The 18,622-nt window shown below is 46.7% G+C and overlaps 1 protein-coding gene across 4 annotated transcripts in view; it reads right to left on the bottom strand.

Annotated features, from left to right (window-relative positions):
• Positions 1–18,622, bottom strand: part of UTP25 (UTP25 small subunit processome component) — a 57,977-nt gene that overhangs the window by 27,278 nt on the left and 12,077 nt on the right. Inside the window, exons 7-12 of one of the 4 annotated variants that reach the window (XM_002717536.6) lie at positions 16,797–17,016; positions 15,065–15,267; positions 13,670–13,852; positions 13,422–13,534; positions 12,480–12,725; positions 1,590–3,097 (exon numbers count right to left, since the gene is read on the bottom strand). In XM_002717536.6, coding sequence (XP_002717582.3) covers positions 2,854–3,097; positions 12,480–12,725; positions 13,422–13,534; positions 13,670–13,852; positions 15,065–15,267; positions 16,797–17,016 — 1,209 coding nt within the window. In that variant the 3' untranslated portion in view covers positions 1,590–2,853. Of the gene's footprint in view, positions 1–1,589; positions 3,098–11,440; positions 11,637–12,479; positions 12,726–13,421; positions 13,535–13,669; positions 13,902–15,064; positions 15,268–16,796; positions 17,017–18,622 lie in introns of those variants that run through there. The other 3 variants (XR_016219593.1, XM_089312118.1, XR_011381417.2) reach the window with 3 other exon arrangements.

Raw genomic sequence — 18,622 nt, 5'->3', positions numbered from 1 at the left:
AGGGCACATTTAGAGATACAAAAAGTTCTTTATGGGGCCGTGTTGGCGTGTGGTGTAATAGGTAATGCTACCACCTGCAGTGCTGGCATCCCATATGGGCAGCAGTTCAAGTCCCGGCTGCTCCACTTCCGATCCAGCTCTCTGCTGTGGCCTGGGAAAACAGTGGAAGATGGCCCAAGTCCTTGGACACCTGCATCCACGTGGGAGACCCAGAAGCAGCTCCTGGCTCCTGGCTTTGGATTGGTGCAGCTCGGGCCATTGCAGCCATCTGGGGAGTGAACCAGTGGATGGAAGACCTCTCTGTCTCTCCTCTGTATAACTCTTTCAAATAAATAAATAAATATTTTTTAAAAAAGTTCTCTGTAGCATGGATACAGCTTACATGAGACACCTTCAGAAAGCTCATGGAGAAATGGAATTAAAAGGTAACACCAAGGGGCAGCTGTTGTGGCACTGCAGGTCAAGCCACCACCTGGGAGGCCTGATCCCACATCAGAGCACTGGTTGAAGTTCTGGATATTCTGCTTCCTATTCTAGCTCCCTACTAATGTATAGGCAGATGATGGCTGAAATACTCGAGTCCCTGCAACCCAGATGGGAGATCCAGATGTAGTTCCTGGCTAATGGCTTCAGCCTGGCCCAGCCTTCAGCTGTTGTGGCCATTTAGGGAGTGAACCAGCAGATGGAAGATCTTTCTCTCTGGGTCACTCTACCTTTCAGACAAATAAATAAGAAGGGTAAGGGTAAGGGTAAAGGTAAGGAAAGGAAAGGGAAAAGGAAGGAAAAGGCAAGGGGAAGAGGAAGGAAAGGAAAGGAAAAGCAGAAGGAAGGAATGAAAAAAACCATAAATAGGTGGCCTGTAATCCTCAAAGGTATCAAGGCCAAGAAGGCTGAGCAAACAGCTGAAGTACTGTCTGAGAATGAAGGACACAAAAACAGATGGAGTAACTGAAAGCAACAGGTCATTTGCTATAAAGGACAGTACCGGATCATCTGGCAAAATCTGAATGGGGCCCAAGGACTGGGTGGTAATGTGTATGAAAAGTCATTTCCCTATTTTGATCTTCACTTTGTGGTTACACAGATCAATGTCCCTGTTTATAGGAAACACTGACTGAAGCATATGGATGTGACAGATACACTGAGCTGGCAGCTTTCTCTCAAATGGTTCAGGTTCTGTGCTTGTAACTTTTCATAAGAATGCTAAGAAAAGGGGCCAGCGCAGCGGGTTAACGCCCTGGCCTGAAGCAACAGCATCCCATATGGGTGCCGGTTAGAATCCCAGTTGCTCTCTGCTGTGGCCTGGGAAAGCAGTGGAAGATGGCCCAAGTCCTTGGGCCCCTGCACCCACGTGGGAGACCCTGAAGAAGCTCCTGGCTCCTGGCTCCTGGCTTCAGATGGGTGCAGCTCTGGCCATTGCGGCCAATTGGGGAGTGAACCATCAGATGGAAGACCCCTCTCTCTCTCTACCTCTCCTCTCTCTGTGTAACTCTGGCTTTCAAATAAATAAATCTTTAAAAAAAAAAAAAAAAGAATGCTAAGAAAATGCAATTTCCTTTCCATGACTATAGTCACGACAAAGACACTGATGCTGAAAACAGATATTTAACACCAAGCTTCCACAAAATTATTTCTTGAAACAGCAGAAATGAACATTGTTTTATATTAACACGATTTCAATGACGAATTCAAGATCAGTGAATGAATGCACTTTTCTAGGTTGAATTAAAGTAGAGCATTTCAAGGTTTTTTTTTTTTTTTTTTTTTTTTAAGATTTATTTATTTATTTGAAAGGTAGAGTTAGCAGAGTTACAGACAGAGAGGGAGACAGAAAGGTCTTTCATTCGTTGGTTCTCTCCCCAAACAGCTGCAATGGCAGAGCTGGGCCTATCCAATGCCAGAAGCCAGGAGATTCCTCTGGGTCTCCCACATGGGTGCAGAGGCCCAAGCACCTGGGCCAATCTCCATTAACAGAGAGCTGGATAGGAAGAGGAGCAGCCAGGACATGAACTGGTGCTCATGTGGGAAGCCGGCACCTCAGGTGGAGTCTTAGCTTACTTTGCCACAGCGCCGGCCCCAGCATTTAAAGTTTAAAACAAGTTTGGCTGGGGAAAAGTCACTTTCACAAAACTTGTGCCATCCAAAATCAAGATGACACGCAGTGGCGGAAGTATTCTAATTTATTATAACCAGTTCACACAGACTACACGTTACTTTAAGAAAGTATTGGCCGGCGCCGCGGCTCACTAGGCTAATCCTCCGCCTGCAGTGCCGGCACCCCGGGTTCTAATCCGGATTGGGGCACTGGATTCTGTCCAGCTCTCTGATATGGCCCAGGAAGGCAGTGGAGGATGACCCAAGTGTTTGGGCCCTGCACCTGCATGGGAGACCAGGCTATAGCAGCTATTTGGGGGGTGAACAACCAATGGAAGAAAGACCTTTCTCTCTGTCTCTCTCTCTCACTGTCTAACTCTGCTTGTCAAAAAAAAAAAGAGAGAGAAAGAAAGAAAAAAAGAAAGAATCATAGACACAATCTGAAAGAATTTACCAAGTACAATAAACTCAAAATAAAATCATAGTAAAAGGAAACAAGGTCCACAAGCAGAGATTTCCCTCCACTTGACCCCTCGGAGTCCTTCTAGACTCCTGTGAACTCTGAGATGTGAGTTACCAAAATCTGGTTTACACCGAACTTTTCTGGACACTTGACCTGAAAAGGAAGATCAAATGACACCGAGGTTGCCTGGTTCTTGTTCCTTGCGTCAGTCCCTCTCCTTTTTACACTGATAAGTGGCCAACTGGCACAGCACAACAGGCGTTACTATCATGTCACGTGCCTTGTCCTGTCCAATCTCATTTTTCTCCGGTGATAAACAGGTGGACGTTCTTCTTGGACTGTAGCATCTGTGCTGCTCGCTCCACACCCACCACGGCAGCCAACCTCTGGGCATCGTACTTGGAGTAGAGGACAGTGCAGGTCCATGTGGCTTCTTCTCCTCTGTTGGTGGCTCTCAGCATATTACAGACCTCACTGTAGAAGTGCGGATATGTCGGCAGTTCATAGAAAATCAGATTCCTGATGCCTTTTATTGTATACCTGTCACAGTGGGAGAGAGGGAGGGCTAAGTACACTTGAGACACAGCTGATGGAAAAGCTACCTCAGAGCTGTGAAGGGACACAGATCACTCTGGATGCTTCTTGCTGAGGAGGAGAACAATGGCACAGTAACACACGAAGGTCATTCTAACTGGAGCTGCAAGGGCTTATTTTTGTGACAACATATTTGAATGCCTAATGTTTGCTTGAGATAATGATAAATCTGTAGTCCTTGAACCTACTCTGGGTAGGCTGAGGTAAGGCAGGAAGAACAGTAGGGCAGGGTCAGACATCTGCCACAGAAAACCGAGGCAGGCTCTTACTTTACTATTGTCCTCCCTGTGTCAGGCAAGCTGAGCCGAGCCGAGGTCAGATCCGCACCATGAAGTAACTGCGCCAATTGTAAATGCACTCCCATTAGTCTTTGTCATGCTGCAGACGTGTTAACTCCCCAGCAGATGTCCCAAGTTCATCCATTTACAAGAGCCTGCCTGAGGGCCCATTAGGCATCCCGAGAAGGCAATTAGTTTCCACAGCGTCTGCACTCCCACTTCTCCCGGCGGCCGCATGGAGCTGCAGGCCAGCGGGGGTGCGGACCCGAGAGACTCACCGTATGGTTCGAGTCAAGGCCAAACGTTCCCTCTGGGACTGAGAACAGAAGATTGCCAAGGTTCTGAGTTTTCCTCTTAGGCTCTCTTAACACAGAGGATGTCAGACTCCCTTGGGGACTGTACTGTATTCACAGAGAACATGGCTTCCTTGTCTTTTTATCTCCCAGCTCCTCCTGATGTCTCTGGAGTCCTTCCTCTTCCTAACGTAGCTGATCCATTGTGTGTTTCACCTTCAGCCTCACCTTTCTATAAAGAGGGAGCTCGCCTGGCTAACAGACCTGAATGCGCTGTTCGACATCACAGGTCACCACAATGAACACAAATACTCAGTTCCACTTCTGCTCAGGACGCAGAACACTCACAGGAACCCTGCTCACACACCAGCAAGAACAAGCCAGGTCATCACAGAAGCATTTCTTCATTGGATCCCAGACAGCCACTGTCCTAAGCTAGGTAGGGGGGCTGAAGCAGTGGAGGCGGCCTGCATGCTGTTGACAAGCGGCTCTCAGGCGGGTGTCGGGGGAGCACGTGCCTTTCTGTCGTGCCCACGCCCTCCAGGGCTAGTTTCAAGCGGCCAACGCTATGCTGCTGTATGCGGGCGCTGGGGAAAGAGAGCCCCAAGTGCTCTGAACCAGCACGAGCCAGCTCCAGCCAGCCACAGAGGGAATTCAGCAGCATGAGAGCCCTTCTGGAGACAGACAGGACATGCAAACTACTGCATCTTTGGCAGAGCCCAGGAGGCAGTGGCTGCCAGGAAAGGCAGTGGGAAGAAAACACTATGCTTTCAACAACTTCTTAAAGGGCAAGTGTCTCAGTCTGGTTTTTGTTGCTGTAACTAACACTCCACACTGGGTCACCTTATACAGAACGCAGGTTTGTTTAGCTCACAGTACTGGAAGCTGGGAAGTCCAAGCACATGGCAGATGTGGGGAGAACCTTCTTGCTGCACTGTACATGGCAGAGGACATCACACAGCCAGACACAGTAAGCACAATGCAGGGAGCTGGCTTTTACAGCAAAGCCATGCCCATGACAACGTAGCCATCTCTCAATAACTGAATCACTTCTCAAAACTCTCCCTGTCGCCACTACTGCAAGGAGGTATGGCTCTGATGCCTGAACTTCTGCGGGCACACTCAAACCACAGTAGCAAGCAGGGACTTGTGGGACTGCTCTTAAGAGTTCACTTCCACTCCTGGGCTCTTTCTGGGGCCTCCCGGGAGTTCTGGCCAAAGACTGGGGGCAAGGCTAAGGATCCAAGAGAGACCCCACTGGTGCAGCAGACATGGATGCCCACACCCCTCCTAGTCCCTTATCTTAAAACCTACGACAAAAGCCTGAAGCAGAGGAGAGAGGCAACTTGCCCATCCCAGCCAAACTGGGATGCAGGAGGTAGGCAGAAGCCAAAGTCTTCTGTTCCCCAGTGGGCAATGGTGAGGACAGAGGGGACTAAACCCCACACTCCCATCAGTCTCAAGATGGCACCCATTAAAGCAATAGCATCTACCTCTGAGAAGGGGCAAGAGACCTCCTCCACCTAAGTTCCTGGACTGTCACAAGCAGAGCCTGCCCCCACTGGGGAAGAAGCTGGGTACTCCTTCCCCCCAAAACCCGTCACACCTACAACACAGAATGTGACTGCTGTGGGCAGGGGACGGGAACAGGAGCCCAGCCAAGGCTCCATCTCCAAATCCCTGAATGAATACAACCTTCCTAAATCTGAGCCAAAACAAAAGGCGAGCCCCCGGCCCACCCATGCCTCATGCTTTGCAAGGAGTAAAAAGCAAAGGCAGCCTGCTGCTGGGGGAGGGGCAACAGAATGGCAAGGCATTGCCCTGGCACAGGTACACAGGGCTTGCTGACAGCTGAGAGGTCAGGTCATGGAGCAAAACCCATCAACACTCCAGAGCCCACTGCCTCTGGAGGACTGTGAGGTCTGGGGCTCATAGAAAGTAACAACAGCAGCCACCAGATCTTGCTAGACTGACAACACTTGCATAGTGGCCGACAGAAGAGGAGGTATGCCTAGATTGAAAGAATTATTTACCTCGTCTTCAACATTCAATCAAAAGTGACCCAAACACCAAAAACCAGGAAAAGGACATGAGAACAATGACGGTGATTATCAAGTCACTTTCAATAATTTTAGTCTGGGGGGTTCTGCAGACATAGATTGATGGAGTACAAACCATTTTGTGTGTGAACTCCTGAAGGGAGCAGAAAATAACAAGATGGGAAGAAATATATCAGTGGCAGTGTGAACCAAAATTTTAATTGTGTCCAGCTCTTATGTTCACAAGTGTTCTTCTCAAAATCTACCTAAGAAAATAACTAGGTAGGCATGTCATCAAATACACGTATACTGATGTCCTTGGTATTATGCGACATAGCCATTCCTAAGTGTCTGCAGGGGACAGGTTTCGGGAACACTGTGGATATCAAAATCTGCAGACACTCAAGTCCCTTAGATGAAATGGTGTAGTATCTGTACAGAACCTACAAACTCTGCATCACCTCTAGATTATTTATAATACTCAAACAATGAAAAGCCTGTACAAATAATTGCTATATAGTATTGTTTAGGGAATAATGACAAGAAAAAAAAATCTCTACATGTTCAGCACAAATGCAATTTCTCCCTAAATATCTGTGAACCTCAGGAGGCTGAATTCATGAATGTGTAAACCACAGACACAGAGACTGATGGTTACAGCTGAGAATGGAAACAACTACACTCCCATGAAAGGAAGCTGAGTAACTTGTACAGCCAAGGTATTGCCATGTGGCCATTAGAAAGGATGTGACACACACCTCACCGGCGGCATTAGAGAGAGAGCTAGTACATCCAGTACATCACATGGAAAGAGCTAGTACATCCACACTGACCAAGCGATTCTGGTGATTCAGCACTGCCAGCCATAGCTGAAGGATGTCACGTGCCTCTTGAGGCGAGCGGATGACTAGTAAACGGTATCAGCTACGGAGAATTCTCACTGAAAAGGGTTCACGCTAAATGAGGGGTCCCCACCCTGATGCACGCGGAAATCACCTGGCTATTGTTCAAATTTTAAAGAAATTTTCTTTCATCATTTTTATTTGAAGGGGGGTAGAGATTCAGAGAGTGAGATACTTTCCACCTGCTGGTTTACTCTCTAAATGTCCACAACAGCAAGGGCTATGGCAGGCAGAAGCCAGGAACCCGACTCATTTCAAGTCTCTCACATGGGCGGCAGGGACAGCTGCTGCCTCCCAGGGTACATGTTAGCAGGAAGCCAGAGCAGAAGTGGAGGAGCTAGGACTGCAACTACACTCCCATATGGGATGCAGGTGCCCCGAATGGCATCTTAACCACTGTGCCAAATGTCTGTCCCTGTTCCTTTTTCAATACATAGGTTTGATTCCCTTCCCCAAAAACTGTGACTTAGTTGGCACTGGGATGCAACTTGGTATTTGTATTTTATAAGCTCCTCAAGGGGACTCTACATCAAAGTCTGGGAAGCACTAGGAAATAATAAGGAAACAAACAGGTAAGCCCAGACCGTGGGGCATCCTACAGAAAACTGAACTGCACTCTTCAAATAATGCCAGTGTCAGTGTCAAGAAAAATAAGCAAGGGGCCAATGCTATGGCACAGTGGGCTAAGCCTTAGCCTGCGAAGCCAGCATCCCATATGGGTTCCGGTTCTAGTCCCAGCCGCTCCTCTTCCAATCCAGCTCTCTGCTATGGCCTCGGAAAACAGTGGAAGATGGCCCAAGTCCTCGGTCCCCTGCACCTGCATGGGAGACCCAGAGGAAGCTCCTGGCTCCTGGCTTCGGATTGGCTCAGCTCCAGCTGTTGCAGCCATCTGGGGAGTGAACCATCGGATGGAAGACCTCTCTCTCTGTCTGTAACTCTACCTTGAAAATAAATAAATAAAATCTTAAAAAAAAAAAAAAAAGCAGGCAAGAAAGTTACTGTAGATCAGAACTTCTCATTCTCACTCCTCCGATGCTCTGAGCTGACTGCTGTCTGCTGTGGGCCTGTCATGTGCACTACAGGGTCCCTGGCAGCATCCTGGCCTTGAACTCTAGAACCATGAGAATGATCCTCCACTCTGACAACCAAAATTGCTAAATGTTCCTTGGGGGACAAAATTCCTCTGGCTGAGAACCAAGCTAGACTAACAAAATAAGTGAACCAAATGCAGTATCGGATCTTTAACTGAATCCTGGATTAGGAAAAAAAAAAGCTATCATGGTCCTTTTGTGGACAACCAAGAAAATGTGAACACAGACAATACTGAGATGATACCACAGAAACATGAAGTGGTAAGAAACTGATGTTGTGGCTGCAAAAAAGAACATGCTGGAATATTTAGGGGTAAAGTGTTAGGAAGCCTCCTCCATCTCACTTTCAAATGGTTTAGGAAGGGAAAAAAAAAACCAAACTGAGAGAGAACCCAGGTGTGTGCAAGTGTGGTAAAATGCTGACAGCTGGGAGTTCTGAGATGTTTACTGTTAGAGCTGTATGGTTTGCTTTTGAAGTGAATCTTTCCAAATGAAGAACTGGGAAGAAGGAGAATGTGACACAGCTATATATATATATATATATATATATATATATATATATATATATAAACATATATATATATTATATATATATATATATTAACTTAAACAAACATCCCTGATACGCAAATATAGAAATCAGAATGTTAACGCTTTTGAAGTTTTTTTTTTTTTCGAGGACCACATGAAACATTGATGATAAGGGGGCTGGCGCTTTGGCATAGAGGGTAAAGCCGCTGCCTGCAGTGCCATCATCCCATATGGACGCCAGTTCGAGTCCCGGCTGCTCCACTTCCAATCCAGCTCTCGGCTATGGCCTGGGAAAGCAGTGGAAGATGGCCCAAGTTCTTGGGCCTCTGCACCTGCATGAGAGACCCGGAAGAAGCTCCTGGCTCCTGGCTTTGGATCGGCGCAGCTCTGGCTGTTGTGGCCAATTGCCTCTCCTTCTCTCTCTGTGTAACTCTGGACTTTCAAGTAAAATAAATAAATCTTAAAAAAAAAAAAAAAATTGATAAGGGGAAAAAAATACCAACATGTATACAGTGATCCAAATTTTGGTATTTTTTAAAAAACACATGTAAATGTGTGTGGGTGTACATATTTGAGGGCAAATAGTTATACAAAAAAGAAAGGAAAAAAAATACACCTAAAAGAGTATGTATATGAGCAGTGAGATAATAGGTGAGGCTGAATTTTATTTTTTTAATTCTTGATTTTCCAAGTTTTTTACAATAATTGTATAATGCTGTATAATCAGGAAAAAACAAAACATCAAAACCCAATAAACAGTAAAAAAAAAAAATAAGGGGCCAGGTAAAGCCGCCACCTGCAAAGCCAGCATCTCACATAGGTGCCAATTTGTGTCCTGGCTATTGCACTTCCTATCCAGCTCCCTGTTTATAGCCTGGGGAAAGCGGCAGAAAACGGCCCAACTGTTTGGGCCACGCCACCCATGTGGGAGACCCAGACGAAGCTCCTGGCTACTGGCTTGGGCCTGACCCTGGGCCCGGGCCCAGGCCCAGGCCCAGGCCCAGGCCCAGCTGCTGCAGCCATCTGGGGGTGAACCAGCAGATGGAAGATCTATCTCTCTCGGTCTCTCCCATCTGGGAGTGAACCAGCAGATGGAAGATCTCTCTCTCTTGGTCCCTCCCATCTGGGGGTGAACCAGCAGATGGAAGATCTCTCTCTCTTGGTCTCTCCCATCTGGGAGTGAACCAGCAAATGGAAGATCTCTCTCTCAGTCTCTCTCTCTCTCTAAGAAAACGGCTCCCAGCCTTACTAGCCACGATGGACGAGGAATCCAGGGCCTCTGCAGAGGAGCAGAGAGCAGGCTGACTCTATCTGGAGCTCCCCTTTCCCTCCCTCATCTTCCCTCACGTAAGTCTGCATCTTCCATGGTCCTTACAAAAACAGAAGTCCCTGATGATCTAAAATCAAGGACATTCCGAATCTATTTTACTTACCAACTGTTAAACAAAGCAATCACATGAATTGAAAGGCTGGCTCCTCTGTTTGGTCCCTAACAGCTAACTCTACTAAGTTTAGAACTGGGGTTCTCAGGCCGGTGCTGTGGCACAGCAGATTAAAGCCCTGGCCTGAAGTGCCAGCATCCCATATGAGTGCCGGTTCGAGTCCCAGCTGCTCCTCTTCTGATCCAGCTCTCTGCTATGGCCTGGGAAAGCAGTAGAAGATGGTCCAAGTCCTTGGGCCCCTGCACCCACGTGGGAGACCTCGAATAAGCTCCTGGCTCCTGGCTCCAGATAGGCGCAGCTCCAGCCACTGCAGCCAGTTGGGGAGTGAACCAGTGGATGGAAGACCTCTCTCTCTCTCTCTGCCTCTGCCTCTCTGTAACTCTGACTTTCAAACAAATAAATAAACCTTTAAAAAAGAACTGGGGTTCTCACAAAGGGGCATGGAGTACTCAGAGATACCCAGGTCGCCTTCAAAACCCCATTAACTGTCACCTCCAGACTGGCTGAGAATCCTCCCTGCTGAGGTAACCCACTGAAAATGCACAGGGCAAGAGCTGAGAACCATGCCTGGGAGCACAATCATGACCAAAGGCAGCATCCAATCCTAAGGTTCTACTGGTTTCCTCTCCCACAAAGAAAACAAATCTTCAGGCAGAAAAATGTTTGCTAGCTCAAAACTAAATTCTGTCTTCCTAACCATTGCCAACTGTCACAGAGAATACCAAAGCATAACTTCAGAGCTGTATACTACAGTTTAAAATACATGCACTTTTCCTAAGTCTAAATAAAAAACTAAATCACTGAGGTACTGCCTACCAAAACACCCATGATCCCCTTGGATATCACTCAAGCAAACAACTCTACAGTTGGAAACCTCGAGGTAATCAGCTGCTACCTGAACTCTGAGCACATTACTGTGTCTTCATCCATCGTCAGCACAGAAAACACCCATACACCCAGTCCAGGGCACAAAGCACACAGAACATGCTGAGATTGGTTTCCACGGTGAATTTGGGGGCGAGACAGTTTGGGAAATAAATCCTATAAATCCTGTCTATAAAGGACTCCTTTGACAACCATACCCTCTCCTTGCAAAGCTGCTGAGATAACTGAGAGCAGCCCTCAGTCCAACTTAACTCACACTTGCTAAAGACAAGCGTGTTGGGAAGCTTTCCAATCCATCCACTTCAGTTAAAAGGGCTTGCTTTCATTTGTCAGGACAATAGAAAGCCAAGGGCTTTTAAGCCTTGGTGAGTACAATTCCCCCCAAATACTCTCCAACCTGAACTGAAACAACTCCTTACTAGAACAAAACAAATCATGAGGCTAACGAGCAGGCATTCATTAACAGTCTTTGACCAAACAGCTTTGTCTGGGTAGCCAAGAATAGAGATGGGGAAATGCAAATTTAGTAAAGTCTCAGTTCCCACGCATGGAGGAACTGGTCATAGAATGCTTAACGAGCATTCTATCGTGCAGCGCCCAGGCAGGCTGCTGGAACTCCTCCTTTACCATCCGGGTAATGAGCACATGTCTGGGGATTGCCATCGCCTAAAGTGCTCCAGAGCCTGGAGGATTTCTGGCTAAGGCGTTTGGGATTCTCAGAGAATCCCACACACTGGTATGCATGACTGCGGGTCAAACAGGAAAGTCAGCACATGGACTTCTCTGTGACATTACTGTGAAATCAGAAGAAGATGTAATAGGATGTGATTTTTTTTAAGATTTATTTTATTTAATTGACAGAGTTAGAAAGAAGAGGGAGAAACAGAGAGAAATAAAGAGATCTTCCATCCATTGGTTCACTCCCCAAATAGCTGTAACAGCTGGAGCTGGGCTGATCTGAAGCCAGGAGCCAGGCGCTTCTTCTGGGCCATCCTCCACTGCTTTTCCAGGCCATAGCAGAGAGCTGGATTGGAAGTGGAGCAGCCAGGACTCAAACCAATGCCCATTTGGGATGCCAGCAGTGCAGGCAGCGGCTTTACCCAATATAGCACAGGGCCAGTCCCCAGAATGTGATTTCCATCTCTCTATAGATAAGGGCTTAAAATGCTTGTCATTGGTCAGCAGAGACTTAGCAAAACCACCAAGTAAGTATGTGAGCTCTGGGGCCAATGAGGGCTGCAACTCTCCTGGATGGTAAAAGGTGGCTCACTATAATTCACTCTCTAATCAGAATTTTAAAAACAAAAGGCTCATCAATTAAGTTTCTCCAAATCACAAACACTGGTAGAGAATCTCCACAAATACCACAACTTATAAATATTCCACTCCGAGTCCTCCTCTTGCCTCCTACCAACACCTAGAGGCCCACAGCCCTGGCTCCCCCTGGTGAGGCAGTCACTTTGTGCACACGTTCCCGTGAACACTGCAACTTTCTGAACACCAACATGTGCTCGGCCTCCATCGCCCCACCACACGGCCTTGCACTCAATGTGCTCAGTGCCAGCTCTCGCCTCTTCCTGTACTTGCAGTTGTTCAACTCTGTAATGTCTTTCTTGAGGTGTCTGACCAGAGCCACATTCCAACATGGATTATGGTCTTGTTTCTGCAACCTTTTCCGACAAGGCTCATTTTGGGAGAAAACCAACCAACCAACCAACCAACCAAGAAGAGTCTTTCCAGCCCAAAACTCTTTGGCTTCTCTGAAAGAGTGGTAGAGAGGGAGGGATGACCCGAGAATTCCACAAAGGCTACCGTGTGCTCCGAAGCACACACGGTCTGCACAGCTCAAGACCCGGCATCCCCTCACCTTTTGTAGAAATGGAAGCGCTCTGTGAGGAGCAGGAACTGCTTCTCGCCTTGAAGGAAGAAGTGCCTGGCTCTAGAGACACCAGATTTCTTGGTGTACTCGCAGATGTGGGTGAAGTTCAGTTCCTCCTTCTTGAAGTAATTTCGAAGACGCACGAAGTCAAAGTAGGAAGGGACATAGATGAGTGTGTGGGACATGACTGCATCACGATACTGAGGCAGAATCTTGTTCACGAAAAAGTTGAATCTAATTTGGAAGGGCAAAAGGTAAAGTTAATAGTATTCAGGGGAGCCCACAGTGTCCACTGACTTACGGACCCTGGGTGAGTCACACTCTAAAGATTAAGAGACTCCCACAGAGGCCACTATGACTTGCTTCCTCTCAGAGATGATGGAAGGATAAAACTTGATAAGCACATTAAAAAACAAGCACATTAAAAACTTGGTAAGCATATTAAAAAACACTATTCACTGTAAAAACAGATATAACGCCATTTTATCCCAGAGACTTGTTCTAGGAAGTACACACCACAGCATTCACGCGGATGTTAACAAATAATCACTGAACATCTACCGTCTGCTAAGCACCATCACACTATCATGGGATCCCCTAACTAAACAATGAGGAAAAAGGGGAAAATATACGGAGGTAGAAAAATTAATTGGCTGACACAGGACACTTTGTGACACAAGGCAGTGTAACATGACTCAAACATGCCACAGTCAAGGGGGGAACAGCCTTGATTTAAAGTAACTGTGCCACTAACTACCTGTGACACCTAAGCCGCATCACCACTTCCCTCTGGGCTTCACTGTCCTCCTCTGAGATTGGATTAAGTGAATCTAGAGGACGGTTATCAATAAAAGCAACAAGGAATCCATTTCTGTTTACATGCCGAAGTCAAATCTCTCGATGTGGGGCCTGACAGGAGCGGTGGGTTACCTGGCATCAATCACCGAAGCCAGGCTTTCGGCCTCCATCTTCTGGAAGACGTGTGGGAGCTGTGCCAGAATGTGACTGATGGAGCCGGTCATCGGGACACTCCTGACCGCCACCTGCCAGGAGCCAATGAAAGCATCAGGAGACGAGCCAGCCCCTTGTTGACTACATGCTAACATCTCCTTCTGCCTCATGACCTGAACCACAAGTAGCATTCCACGCAGATCCAGGGGAAACAAGGAAGAACTCACCTGGCCTTGGAAATTGACACAGTACTTGTTGAACACTGAGTTGATCTGGGCATCCTGCAGGGCCCCAAAGAGCAGTGTCTGGCGATAATACTTGGACCAGTTATTGAGGCTCCACATGCGCACTCGAGAAAAGTCCACCCCATGTGAGTCCAAGGGCAACAGGTTCATGTGGTTCATCAAATGCTTTAAGCAGAAACAGCACTCCCATTAGTGTTTACTGAGCATTTACCTGCTGGGTAATATTAAGATTTTAAAAATCTATTAGTTAATTTAACCCCTTGGAGCACAAATTATCATGTCCCAAATTACACCAAGAGAACTGAGGCTTGGATGATGAGTGACTTGCCCCCAGTCAACTGAACACCTCTAGGAGAAGATAAGCTAAAGCTGGCCACATCGGGAACCTTGCAGTAAGGATCAGAATGATACCTGTTGAAATATTTCTTTCAAAGAACTTCTGAAATTCCACGCTGGTCACTCTATGGGCCCTTCAGTCTCAGAAATGGACAAAAAAGGAAATGACATGGAAAACGGAGCTACTGTCCTTCAATACCCTGCTTCTCAAAACAGGAGTATCCCCCAAGTCAGCACACCTGCCTTTCCTTAAAGAATACAACTGTACTCTCAACATGTCTCTTTCATGTTATTTTCATTTTGTGACATCTGAGTATACTGGAAGATAATGAGTACTAAAAATGTATTCCCTACTTAATAAGCATGTACTCCCTTTATATAAGCCAAACTTTCATCAAACTATAAATCCCTCAGGTAGAAGAGGTGAGTTTTCATACGCCTTAAAAAACACAGCCTATAAGTCTGTGATAAGGATATTAGAAAGCACGGTCATTCAAACTTAAACCTGATAACGCTGCAGAGTATGTGCAGAAAAAGAAAAATCTACAGCACACATCACAGGAGGGAGATAAAGAGAACACACACCTCTCTGCAAAACAAAAACCAAGACCCTTAGGGCTCCTAAGTAATGCACCCCCATCTCCAGAGACCAAACAAAAAGAGAATGAAAATGAATTGTATGAGGAATTATGTCAAAGATGTTCCTGGTGAAGACTTCTATTCATTTGTCTCTCCAACTGTCCATCCATCTAACCTGTCAACCAGTTAAGTGCATTATAAATATTAGTAGAAATAGAGCTTTGAGAAGAAGAAAATCTTCTCTGCAGATTTGAAAATACTGAAAAGAATTTTTACCTCTCTGAACAGTTTAATTACAAACTAATCTGTGGGTAGAGGAGGGGGCAAGAAACTTTCCAAGTTAGAAAATATAGAGTATTTCCCTGTTTCCAAACTGAGTTTTAATCTGGATTTAATAACCTTTTAGGACTTAAGCCACTGAGCTTCCTGTCTAAGTACATAAATGTTAGTGAGCAGCATTACCAGGACATGCTCCCAGTTCTGCATCAGGTAAATGTCAGCTTGGTCAACGATGAGAAGTTCAACAGAAGACAGAAAGTCAAAATCTCTCTTCTTCTCTCCTTCTCCACCGATGATGGTCCTCAAGCCCAGAGGAGAAGCAATGAGGATGTCCGAGGAGTAAAAGGGGGCATACAGCCGGATGCTTCGTTGAAGTATTGCCACTCCTGCACAACACAGCCAAGCACCCATCAGTTCAGCAGTCACTACCAAGACACTGTGTCCACCCTCCCCTATACCTTCCCTATCTCTCTCCATTCCCCTTAGCATGTAAGTGCTCTTAGACTGCCTTAATTATTTAATAATAACGATCCCTTCTTTGTACATATAGGGACTTCTTGGCTCCCGTTTTCACTTCCTTTCTTTCACTGTCAAACTTCTCCAGAGAACTGTCTCGTCAATCCACTGCAATCTGGCCTCTGATTCTCAGGACTCTACTGAAATGATCTATGCTAAGGCCCCAACAGCCGTTACCAGTTGAACGGACGCCTCTCAGGGCTCTGGGTCAGGAATGCACAGTGGCATATTAAACATGCCCTCTGCCTGGGAAAGCAGTAGAAGATGGCCCAAGTCCTTGGGCCCCTGCACCCGCGTGGGAGATCTGGAAGAAGCTCCTGTCTCCGGATCAGCACAGCTCTGGCTATTGCGGCCAATTGAGGAGTGAACCAGCGGATGGACCTCTCTCTGCCTCTCCTCTGTGTAACTCTGACTTTCAAATAAATAAATAAATCTTTAAAAAAAAATGCCCTCTGAGAAATGCTCTTCTCCTTGTGATAGTTTCTATCACTTCAATACTCACTTCTGCTTCTTTCACTGACCCAGCCCTCGTATATCTTTCTGAATCCAAATACCTCTTCTACATACTCCTGGATTCACCTGTCAGTTCTCTCCTACATAAAGCTTTTAGTACATTTCTATTTCCAGGCCACATCTCAAGTACAATCTAGTACAGATGGCACCTCTGCCAGGACGCCCTCCCTAACCACTTGCCATTCTGGGTCAGGGGTTGGCTTAAAGGCTCCAGAACACTTGCTGCACCCTCAGCACCCTGTGTTGTCTAAGACGGGGCTCCCTTAAGCAATGGGAATCACAACTTTGATTTCTGCATCTCTAGCTTCTCACTAGCCCTGACTCACTATAGATACTTGATGAAGATTTGTGAATGAACACATGTGACTAACGAACATTTTCCCAAGAACTTTACTGCACCAAGGTACAACCAACCCAACCAACCTGAATGAGACAGGTAAAAGTGTGACAAATTGGGTGCAGTGGGTGTTGCTAAGTCCTACGTGGAGGCAACTCAGAGATGGTCACTCACTGTGGCAGACAAGGGGAAAGCCCACCTTTGGCACAGATACTCTGTTTACTCAGGCTTCACAGGATGAGGCCACCCAGTCTGTCACTTTCAATTCCCTTGAGAACCCCTTGTGGCATCTGACCATATACCGTGTGCCATCTTTGGGTGTGCCAGGCATTTGTTATAGACGCACATGCACCTGCTGTTTAGGGCCTGAGACTCTCTCCGCCCCTCCAGCCAAGGGCAAACAAGATGTCTCGGATGAGCATGGGTTGCTGGGAGGCTGAGCCAGTGATCCGCTGAGAGAACACCTAATTCTAGGCTCCCAGTCTCCAGCCACATACACTCTCACACCACAGGTCCCACAGGACCCCGGTCCTGACAAGCAGAAATTACCAATCCGGAAGTGGTCATCGATGTTGCCCACAAACACGGCTTCATAGTCCTCAGGCCTCTTCAGGTTAGGTGGTCTCTCCTCAGGATCGGACCCGTATTCTCCCTGAAATCTCTTTTTGTTGCTCACAATCATCTTCTTCTTGCTGTCCCCCTCGAGGAGGCTGATGAAGAGCTGCACGATCCTCAAGGCAGCTTCCCGGAAGGGCACCACTATCAGTACCTGGGGAGGGAGCAACAGCAACCTTGACAGGGGCGCGGGACAAGAACGGCAGCTTGGGGTGGCCTGCTGGGTGAGTGGAGCTCAAAAGCCCTGGGTTCAGCAGGAGCCCCTGGCCAGTGACCCTATTTGCGTCACCCTCTTCGTACAAGGCTTGCTACCAGCTTGCTACTAGAAGCTGAGCAACTTCTGTCTCCATAGAACCACGTCCTGAGCACTCTGGCCCCACAGCTCGGTGGGAAAAATTTCTCAAGTAGAATATGGAAATGCCTTTAGGATAAGCAAAAGCCTAGAACAGACAAGTCTGACAGCAAAATCTCAAGAATGTAAACACACAAACTCTTTGAGGGCAAGGAGTGCTAACTTGTTTGTCTCCCACAGAACTTTGCACAATATTCTTACCCACAAGACCCACTGGAGTAAGTATATGCTCAGTAAATAAATGGAATAAATGAGAAATAAAACAGGTAAGAAAAAGGATGAACACGGTGCTATTTTCCTACTACATTCCCCAATGCATTTTTCAGAAACAACAGTAAGGCATTTCTGAAATAAAATCATAATCAACAGGAAAAACAGGACTCGGTCTTCCAAGCATTTCCAAAAATGCTTAAAAATGACCGTTGAGAACAAAAACAGAAGATGCTTGATAAATGGTTCATTTCAACCACTCTCTCGTAAATAACATAATCAGTGAACACAAGCCCCGTCAAATCATGCAATTCACCAAACTAAAATGTGCTTCATAGGTAATCTGTTTAGTTCTCTACACAATTCTAAGTGGAAACAAACGTGTGATACTGAAGTTCAAGACTCTGAGGCAGCTCCCCAGAAAGGCAATAAGCATTTACTGGAGCAGAAACTCAGCCTGAAATAATGGGGACAGCAGACAGAGATTTAAAAGACAGAGTTACTGTCCCAGCTGAGACACTAAAGAAGTGTCTGGGCCTTGGTTTCCACAGCTATCACACAATGGGAGAACAAATCTCTTAACAGCCACTTCAGTATAAAAATTCTAGAATTCTATTAAACTTGAATGAAGAATCTACAAATATAAGACTTCTTGGGAGCTGGCGCCGCGGCTCACTAGGCTAATCCTCCGCCTTGTGGTGCCGGCACACCGGGTTCTAGTCCCAGTCGGGGCGCCGGATTCTGTCCCGGTTTCCCCTCTTCCAGGCCAGCTCTCTGCTGTGGCCAGGGAGTGCAGTGGAGGATGGCCCAAGTGCTTGGGCCCTGCACCCCATGGGAGACCAGGATAAGTACCTGGCTCCTGCCATCGGATCAGCGCGGTGCGCCAGCCGCAGGGCACCGGCCGCAGCGGCCATTGGAGGGTGAACCAACGGCAAAGGAAGACCTTTCTCTCTGTCTCTCTCTCTCACTGTCCACTCTGCCTGTCAAAAAAAAAAAAAAAAAAAAAAAGACTTCATGGAAAGATCAAGCTGAAGGAGATTGGAATGACAAGACCTAGCTTTGCAAGGTTATACAAAATGTAGACAGAACAAAAGTCATTTTCTTTCCTATTAAAGACTTAAATCCACTGGAGTTTCAACTTGTGTAATCCCTACTTAAACAGCAACAGAGTGGCAAACAGGGATTGCTATTTTCATGT

This window comes from Oryctolagus cuniculus, chromosome 13, assembly GCF_051225735.1.
Source record: "Oryctolagus cuniculus isolate XC-2025 breed Fujian yellow rabbit chromosome 13, ASM5122573v1, whole genome shotgun sequence".
Classification (NCBI taxonomy): domain Eukaryota; kingdom Metazoa; phylum Chordata; class Mammalia; order Lagomorpha; family Leporidae; genus Oryctolagus; species Oryctolagus cuniculus.
The sequence above is the reverse complement of the archived record's forward strand: the minus strand, read 5'-3'. Positions and strand labels throughout refer to the sequence as shown.